General features: G+C 45.0%; 1 protein-coding gene across 6 annotated transcripts in view; it reads left to right on the forward strand.

Annotated features, from left to right (window-relative positions):
- The window catches only part of LOC308376180 (calcium/calmodulin-dependent protein kinase type II subunit beta-like), a 76,915-nt gene that overhangs the window by 34,184 nt on the left and 32,731 nt on the right, over positions 1–10,000 (forward strand). For 3 of the 6 annotated variants that reach the window (XM_080852458.1, XM_080852459.1, XM_080852460.1), the window contains exons 8-14: positions 1–69; positions 264–358; positions 1,076–1,198; positions 1,665–1,748; positions 3,400–3,442; positions 4,488–4,583; positions 8,100–8,137. The exon at positions 1–69 is cut by the window's left edge and continues 15 nt beyond it. In XM_080852458.1, coding sequence (XP_080708584.1) covers positions 1–69; positions 264–358; positions 1,076–1,198; positions 1,665–1,748; positions 3,400–3,442; positions 4,488–4,583; positions 8,100–8,137 — 548 coding nt within the window. The remainder of the gene's footprint in view (positions 70–263; positions 359–1,075; positions 1,199–1,664; positions 1,749–3,399; positions 3,443–4,487; positions 4,584–8,099; positions 8,138–10,000) is intronic. The other 3 variants (XM_080852461.1, XM_080852462.1, XM_080852463.1) reach the window with 1 other exon arrangement.

Genomic DNA, 10,000 nt, shown 5'->3' on the forward strand with positions numbered 1-10,000 from the left:
CAGGTTACCTCTCCCCAGAGGTGTTGAGAAAGGAGGCATATGGCAAACCTGTGGACATCTGGGCCTGTGGTGAGACACACACACACACACACACACACTCACAAGCACACGCACAAGCAAAAACACACATGCACTCATGCACATGTGCACACACATAAATGGACACATATTTGTATGCATTTAACTACAGGAAACCAGTGTGATTAGGTATGGTGAAGCAATGCCTTTCTATTTCCACTAACAGCCTGTGTGTGTTTGTTCAGGTGTCATCCTTTACATCCTGCTGGTGGGCTACCCCCCTTTCTGGGATGAGGACCAGCACAAACTCTACCAGCAGATCAAAGCTGGAGCGTATGACGTGAGTACGCCCGCCCTCTCTTTTTAGCGCCTTTTCTTTCTCATCCTTTCTTTCTTTCTGTTTCTCCTCTTATCATTCTTTCATGCCATTTTTTCGTTGATTCTCTCATTATTTCCATCTATCATCCTTTTCATTTCTTTTTTCAATTGTTTTGTTCGTCTCTATTTCTTTCTTGCTTTGTTCATCCTTTCTGTCTTTCTTTCTGTCTGTCTTTCTTTCTTTTTTATGTCTCATTTACGTTCTCAGCTCACTGTCTATCTTTTTCAGTTCTATTCCTCCTGCTGTTCCTCCTCTCCTCTCTTCCTCTGCATTTATCTCTTGTTTGTTCTGCTCTTCACCCCTGCTGTGGCTTGGCTGTACAATATTCAGAGGTTCTTTCTGTTTCTCTCTCGACTTTGAAGATGGGGCTTATGCAACCAAATGGTTTCATTGTGTTTTTTTAAGGGGGGTAGGAAAGTGGGTGTGCCTTGCGTATGCTCTGCTCGGCAAATGAAAAAAAAGAAAAAAAATCCTTCTTGAAAATTCTCACTGAATTAATGCCACAGGAACTTGAGCTTAGTTGAGTTGCGTTCTAGAGTTGGCCAAAGGTGACAGAGACAGTTGTGTGTCACATGACATGACAGTATGCGTGTGTGTCTGCATACGGTCGTGTGTGTGTGTGTGTGTGTGTGTCTGTGTGTGCGTGTGTGCGTGTGTGCGTGTGTGTCTGGTCTCTAGTTCCCCTCCCCTGAATGGGACACCGTCACCCCAGAGGCCAAGAACCTCATCAATCAGATGCTCACCATCAACCCTGCCAAGAGGATCACCTCCCAGGAGGCACTTAAGCACCCATGGGTCTGCGTGAGTATCCCTCCCACACACACGCACACACACACACACACACACATACACACTCACACACGCACACACACGCACACACTCACATACTCACTCACATACTTACCTGTAAACCTCTACATACATACACATGCAAACACAATACAGAATGTACATCATACACGTACAACCACACACACATACACCCCCCCCCCCCCCCCCCTTATAAACCACAGCACAATTCAGTATGTACATCATACACATACATCCACATGTACTCACACACACACACACACACACACACACACAATAATCTTTATCTCTCTCCATGCCCTCTATTATAACACTGCCCACACACACACTCATATGTGCGAGACACACTTGCATGTACAGTACATATACATGTACCTACACACGCACACACACACACACACACACACACTCACACACACACACTGCCTCAATCCTCTCTTCTGTGTGTGCCCTACAGCAACGCTCTACCGTGGCCTCCATGATGCACAGACAGGAGACTGTGGAGTGCCTTAAGAAGTTCAACGCCAGAAGGAAACTCAAGGTGAGCCCAGTGTACAATACGTGTCATCATCTCAACATCAGCACCCTCTCAAACATCATCTCAACATCAGCAGTAATATAAACATCATCATCTCAACATTAGCAGTAATATAAACATCATGGCAACATCAGCACCATCTCAAACATCATCATGGCAACATCAGCAGTAATATAAACATCATCATCTCAACATCAGCACCCTCTCAAACATCATCTCAACATCAGCAGTAATATAAACATCATCATGGCAACATCAGCACCATCTCAAACATCATCTCAACATGCAGCAGTAATAAAAACATCATCATGGCAACATCAGCAGTAATATAAACATCATCTCAACATCAGCAGTAATATAAACATCATCATCTCAACATCAGCAGTAATATAAACATCATCATGGCAACATCAGCAGTAATATAAACATCATCATGGCAACATCAGCAGTAATATAAACATCATCATGGCAACATCAGCAGTAATATAAACATCATGGCAACATCAGCAGTAATATAAACATCATCATCTCAACATCAGCAGTAATATAAACATCATCATGGCAACATCAGCAGTAATATAAACATCATCATCTCAACATCAGCAGTAATATAAACATCATCATGGCAACATCAGCAGTAATATAAACATCATCATGGCAACATCAGCAGTAATATAAACATCATCATGGCAACATCAGCAGTAATATAAACATCATGGCAACATCAGCACCCTCTCAAACATCATCATGGCAACATCAGCACCCTCTCAAACATCATCATGGCAGCATCAGCAGTAATATAAACATCATCATGGCAACATCAGCCGTAATATAAACATCATCATGGCAACATCAGCAGTAATATAAACATCATCATGACAACATCAGCTGTAATATAAACATCATCATGGCAACATCAGCACCCTCTCAAACATCATCATCTCAACATCAGCAGTTATATAAACATCATCATGACAACATCAGTACCACCTCAAACATCATCATCTCAACATCAGCAGTAATATAAACATCATCATGGCAACATCAGCAGTAATATAAACATCATCATGGCATCATCAGAAGTAATATAAACATCATCATGGCAACATCAGCACCCTCTCAAACATCATCATCTCAACATCAGCACCCTCTCTAACATCTTTATGGCAACATCAGCAGTAATATAAACATCATCATGGCAACATCAGCAGTAATATAAACATCATCATGGCATCATCAGCAGTAATATAAACATCATCATGGCAACATCAGCAGTAATATAAACATCATCATGGCAACATCAGCAGGAATATAAACATCATCATGGCAACATCAGCAGTAATATAAACATCATCATGGCAACATCAGCAGTAATATACACATCCCCATTGCAGCATCAGCACCGTCTTTAACATCATCTCAACATCAGAAGTAATATAAACACAATCTCTGATAATTCAGTTGCCATTTTGTTCTGATATTTTTAATTAAGGTTCCTGTAGCCTGTATTACAAAGTATTAGGAAGGCCGTATGTGTGATTCCTTAATTTCTCTCCTCTCCTCTCCTCTCCTCTCCTCTCCTCTCCTCTCCTCTCCTCTCCTCTCCTCTCCTCTCCTCTCCTCTCCTCTCCTCTTCTCTTCTCTTCTCTTCCAGGGGGCCGTTCTCACCGCCATGCTGGTGTCCAGGAACTTCTCTGGTAAAGAATATAACACACCCACACACACACATACAGTGTGTACGCGTTCATGTTGGCTGAGATACATAGCTGATGTTCCCCTGAGGCAAGATCTTTATTGTCTCTATGCAATTTAAATGAGAATATGCCAAGCCAAAGCCAGATGAATCTGGTCCTTACTTAGGAATGATTACTTTTTTCATTATTACATATCTAACGTATATTACGTAGTTATTTCATTATTAAAATGTATTGGTACCCTTGACGGGATTAGATTAGAGGTATGTTTTTGTTATTGTGGAATGATGCATAGTTGTTTGTGTGTGTGTGTGTTGAATTAAATGTCTCCGTAAAGGGTTTTAATATACTCCAACCACAATCAGCTTTGCATGTACTGTATGTGTGTTTTTTGTGTGTGTATGAATGTGTATGTTTGTGTGTGTGGTTTTGAGTGTGAGTGTGAGTGTGAGTGTGTGTGTGAGTGTGAGTGTGAGTGTGAGTGTGAGTGTGTGTGTGTGTGTGTATGTATGAGCGTGCATGTCTCTGTGTGTGTGTGTGTGTGTTTATGGGTATGTGTGAGTGTGTGTGTGTGTGTGTGTGTATGTATGAGCGTGCATGTCTCTGTGTGTGTGTGTGTGTTTATGGGTATGTGTGAGTGTGTGTGTGTGTCAGCTGTGCTAAATGTGTTTGTCTGCTGAGAGAGATGTTTGCTGTGGGCGCTGGAGAGTGTGGGTGGCACTCAGAGACGGATTAGCCCCCACTGCTCACCATGAATAAATAAAGCTGCTCGGCTTCAGAGAGAATTCCGGAACACAACCTGGAACAAGCGGTCCGGGTGAAGAACTACATTGTTTCTGAGACATTTCCACGCAGTGTGTGTCTCCTGTCATTTTTTTTCTCTCTCCTCTCCTCTGTATTTCTCCTTCTAACACTAACGACTGATTCTTTGTTCACCTCCCTCTGTCCCTCCCTCTCTCTCTCTCTCTCTCTCTCTCTCTCTCTCTCTCTCTCTTTATCTCTCTCTCTCTCTCCCTGGCGTGATGTGGGTCGTGTATTCTACTCTCAGTGGGCCGTCAGTCCACAGCCCCTGCAGCCATCACTGCCGCTGCTGCCGCCGTCGCCGCAGCAGCAGCCGGCACCACTGCGGGGCTGGTGGAACAAGGTAGCCACGGCAACTACTGCCCTACTGCTAGGCACTCTTTCTTACCCCCTCCAAACCACCCCCACACCCATCTACCCTCTCCCGCAACCACACCTGCCTTAGCATGGGGCCTCCAGGCATGATTAACCCAATGAGAATCCTCTTCTTCATCATGTTAACCAATCAGAAGTACCCATCCTTTGCCATGCTGGCCTCAATTCTGCCTGTGATTGGACACCTTCGCACTCTGTCTCCCCTCATCATCATCAATATTATCATCAATTTCATCATCAACCCCCATCATTTCCTCGGGCCCTTTATTGTTTGTGTCTGTGTGGAACAGTTTGGCAGACAAACAGGAGCGACCATAAGCACCTGTTCCCTCCTCCTGTCCTGTCCTGTCCTGTCACGTCCCGTCCCGTCCTGTCCTGTCCCGTCCTGTCCTGTAGATGTCCTCCATAAAGCCAGTCATCCATTTATCAGTCTCACATTTCTCCATGTCCCTCAGACGCCTGTACATTCATTTTACATCATTTTTGAATGGTCCTTCTCTCTTCATCAATCCATCCTCTATAACACCTCTGATTTCCAGTCATCCATTCATCTCTTCTGCGTGTCTTCACCTTAGTCTCCCACATCCATGCGTTCATTCTTTGCTTTTTCTGGGACCTTCTCTCAGTCCATTCTTCATCACTCTTCTAATCCCCAATCCCCCCCTCTGCTTCCACTCCTCCTCTCTCTTGAGTTAGACTCTTTTGACTCCGGTCCTTCCCCAGATCTCCTGACTCTGCTGCTCTAAGGACAGACACGCTTGTGTTCTGTTTGTTGGCGAATGCTGCATGAGGGGTCTGGACTAGTGCATGTTGCTCTAACAGGGAACGCTGCTGGAATCTCATGCATGGTGGATGCTTTAACAAAACCTGTTTTTTTTAAAGGCAAAGGGGTTCAGTGCAGTCCTGTGCAGGCTGCAGAGTCCTGTGAAGGTGTGATGTGATAAGAATAAGACCCCTGATCAGACTCATCATCCAGCCCAAGGGAGGTCTCCTTGATGTAGATTAAACCTTTTAAAACTCATGCTAGTGTCAGTATGCTGCTGTCAGTATGCTAGTGTCAGTATGCTGGGTGTCAGTATGCTGGTGTCAGTATGCTAGTGTCAGTATGCTGGTGTCAGTATCGCACAAACATCACTGCATGTTGCCTTTCATTTGCAGGCAGGAAAAAGCAGTTTTCCTTGCTAAAAGGGTTAACTAATTTATAATAGTCTTTGAGAGTCTAGGCAAGTAAGATAAAAATATAACAAAAGATAAACATCTGAAGCCCATGGCTGGATGAGAGAGGTGATGTCAGGTGAGGAAGCACACGTGCGCCTTGTTTATTTCAGGCAGCAGCCCTCACAAGGTGCAATCAAATATTCATAGCTAGCGCTCCGTCTCTTTCGACATGTTAGCTCTACTCTGTTCTCCCCCACCCACCTCCTTCTCCTTCTCCTCTCCTGCCGCTGCACCTCCTGCATGCTCTTACCACAGCCACTGCCAGAGCATGGCAAGAGCTCAGGTCCCCACTCCCCCACGCACTGGGACACAGCCCAATGCATTCAGTGTGTGGTAAGCACACACATGCTAAATGATTGCATTTGAATGTGTGTGCGTGCCATAGATACACACCCATGCAGTCGCATATTAGCAGTCACAGGTTTGAGATGCACATCGAACTTAATCGTGTTCTGAACCCCTAAGCCTTGCCCGCTGTTCTCTTTTCAGGAGATTGTTGTAAAACTCTAGTTAACCTTTAACCCTTTAACCTTTGACCTCCTCATGTCTTCCTTTCCCACCTCTCTTTGCTTCTGTAAATGTGGCAAGGTAAGGAGATCCCCACCCCTCTGAGGTTAATGCTGCTTGAATATTGAAACACTGTTAAGGCTAATGTAATAACCTGTTGGGCAGCGTGATATAACCTATTGTGCTCTATTGAGTGTAACCAACAGCACTAAAGTGAAAAGCCCTGAAGACCAATTTATAGTCAAGAGTACAAACGTTACCTGAGAGCATTGTTGACCCTTCTTGGGTTTTAAATGCCAAAAGTGCTATGTTATTGGGTAACCCATTTGTATATCACCCACAACTTGGGTTTTAAATGCCAAAAGTGTTATGTTATAAGGTAAACAATTTGTATATCACCCACAACTTGGGTTTTAAATGGCAAAAGTGTTACGTATTGGGTAACCCATTTGTATATCAGCCACCACTTGTCCTCAAGACTTTAAATTGGCCTTAGGACTGAGGAGGCTCCACTGGCCCCCAGTGCTGGTTGCACATAGCAAGAGATCTGGAGATCTGAGGTGTAACACAGGGCAAGACTTACCTCCACACAGGGCGAGACTTACCTCCACTCAGGGCAAGACTTAACTCCACTCAGGGCAAGACTTAACTCCACTCAGGGCAAGACTTAACTCCACTCAGGGCAAGACTTACCTCCACACAGGGCAAGACTTACCTCCACTCAGGGCAAGACTTAACTCCACTCAGGGCAAGACTTAACTCCACTCAGGGCAAGACTTACCTCCACTCAGGGCAAGACTTAACTCCACTCAGGGCAAGACTTAACTCCACTCAGGGCAAGACTTACCTCCACACAGGGCAAGACTTACCTCCACTCAGGGCAAGACTTACCTCCACTCAGGGCAAGACTTACCTCCTCACAGGGCAAGACTTACCTCCACTCCACTAGGGTCATTCCATGGTTTTTGTCCATCTGGATGATTGGCATCTCTCCTTTCCTCTCAGGGGGAGATGGCACAGTGTTGCAATGGGTTGTCATCAAGTGTCAAGTGTGTCTGAAAGTGCTGCAAGAAGATGAGCCTACATATGAAAGAGAGTTCAAGAACTAGTGTGTGTGTGTGTGTGTGTGTGTGTGAGAGTTTGTGTTTTGCATATGTGATAACAGGATTGGGGAATTCACCCCAGCAGAGGAGAGTGTGTGAGAGACTGTTTGACATGTACGTGTTAGAGTGAGGGAGAGGCCTGGGGTGTGTGTGTGTGTGTGTGTGTGTGTGTGTGTGTGTGTGTGTGTGTATAGGTTGATGGGTGTTGAGTATAGAGAGGAGATGACACTATGTGAAAATGACATTTGACTCCCACTGACCTCTCCTCAGTACATGAGCGTGGTACCTGTGTAATGTCCTCTCCCTCTGAAGAGGTGGATGGCACACGGCACTGTGTGTTTCCTCCTTCAGTTTCAGCTCTACTGAAGCTCTTATCATACCACTGTGCACTCTTATCCAAGAGTACCAACCCCATACTCTTCCTCATCCTCCTCCTTCCTCCACCCTGCTCAGCCTTCCAGCAGGGACCACAAAACCTATGCAATTCTGAGTATTATGCTTTAAAGGGCTTATTGTGCTGAATCTCACTGATATGTATTGCATTTGAATCTCACTAGTCTTTCCATCCACAGGTAGGGTCCTCTGACCTTTGTCTCTCTCTCTCTCTTTCTGTCTTCCTCCCAACTGAATTGCTGTTTTTCTGCCCTCATTTACAGCAGCCAAGAGTTTGCTGAACAAGAAGGCTGATGTCAAGGTAAGACTACCTGCCTTTTGACCCCCCTGAACTCTGACCTTTAAACCAGGAAATAGACTCAGACTCATCTCTAATGTCTATCCTCCATCACAGTATTTTCTCTCTGTCCCTCTCTCTTGCTCTCTCTCTCCCTCTGTCTCTCTCTTTTGCCTACTTGACTGTGTGTGTCTGCTGTTTCATCTCCTTGTGTTTTGAATGTGACTGATATGTGTGTTTTTGTTAGTTTGTGTGTTTGTGTGTGTGAGTACACATATGAATGAAATGCCTTTCCTTTGCAGTGGGTGTATGAGATGAGCCTGAGCTGTGTGTATGTGTGCGTCTGTACATACACGTCTGTGTGTGTGTGTGTGTGTGTGTGTGTGTGTGTGTGTGTGTGTGTGTGTGTATGTGTGTGTGTATGTGAGAGAGATCTTAAAAGTCTCTCATGTTCAGCTCCATATTAATTATATATTAATCCTGCATCATTTACCTCCTCACACAAATGCTTCTCTTCCTTCTCTGGGAAGATTTTAAAAATAGACCCCTGTGCTCTGAATCCCCTAAATCATTTAACAGTCAGACACAGAGTCACACACAGAGACAGAGGCAAAGTCACACACAGAGACTGGGTGAAACACAGAGGGCTAGATTTACTAACAGAATTGTCATTTCTACGCAATATGCGGGTAAAGACATGGAACCGTATTTACAAACCGAGTCGAGTTGTGCTTCCCGCATAATACATATGCATAAATTGGAGGGTATAAGGGCAAGTGGGTGTTCGCCGCAAAAAGATGTGAGGAGATGCGTGAAGTGCGCCTATTTTTTGTATTCCGTGGTATTTACAAGAACTGCCTGACGAGAGCGCATCTCTAATTTGCTTGAGAATTCTCCGCCTCATAAAAGCAAGGCTAAACCAGGTCTGTTTCATTTGTAATGAATCAAGAGGTGTTTTAGCATGACATATCAGCTGCTTAAGGAAAACTATGTGCGTGTGAGAAATTGTACGCAATTTATTTATAAAAGAAGGCGCTGATTACGCTGCGCTCACAAATGTACGTAAATGAGGCCCAGAGTGAGACACAGGGTAAGACACAGAGACAGAGTGAGACACAGAGACAGAGTGAGACACAGAGTCAGGGTGAGACACAGAGACAGAGTGAGACACAGAGACAGAGTGAGACACAGAGACAGAGTGAGACACAGAGACAGAGTGAGACACAGAGTCAGGGTGAGACACAGGGTGAGACACAGAGACAGAGTGAGACACAGAGTCAGGGTGAGACACAGAGACAGAGTTGAGCATGGAGGAGTTGATGGTAGTGAGTGGTGGTGGTGTCAGTGGATGGTCCCCCACAGATCTCTGCTCTGTCAAGGCTGGATGGCTGCTGGCCTTGTCCCACAGGAGATTTCAGGAGGGGTGTGAAGGGGTGGGGGTAGTTGGGTACACAGATCCCCTTACCCAATGAGCTCCATCCGCTCTGCATCCCGAGAATGATACCTACGCTGCTCACGTGGAGGAAATGGAGGAGATGGTTTATTTTCGTCTGCTTGCATGTGTGTTTGTAAGTGTGTTTGTATGTGTGTGTGTATGTTTGTTTGTGTGTGTGTGTGTGTCTGTGTGTGTGTGTGTGTGTGTGTGTGTGTGTGGGGGGGGGGGGGGGGGGGGGGGAGGGAGAGAAATCGAGATAGAGAGTATGAGTGTGTAAGTGTGCATTTGTGTCAGAGAGAGAAAGAGAGAGAGTGTGTGTGTGAAAGGTACTACTCCTCCCTTCTCCCTAATATCAGATGTGCGATGAGAGCTTTAGTTTTCGCACTGTCGCTCGCTCTCAAAATGGAGATTTGAGCCGATGAGCACTTCAATAAAATAGGGCCGATTAAAAT

The sequence above is a fragment of the Sprattus sprattus genome (genome assembly GCF_963457725.1).
Source record: "Sprattus sprattus genome assembly, chromosome: 15".
Taxonomy (NCBI): domain Eukaryota; kingdom Metazoa; phylum Chordata; class Actinopteri; order Clupeiformes; family Clupeidae; genus Sprattus; species Sprattus sprattus.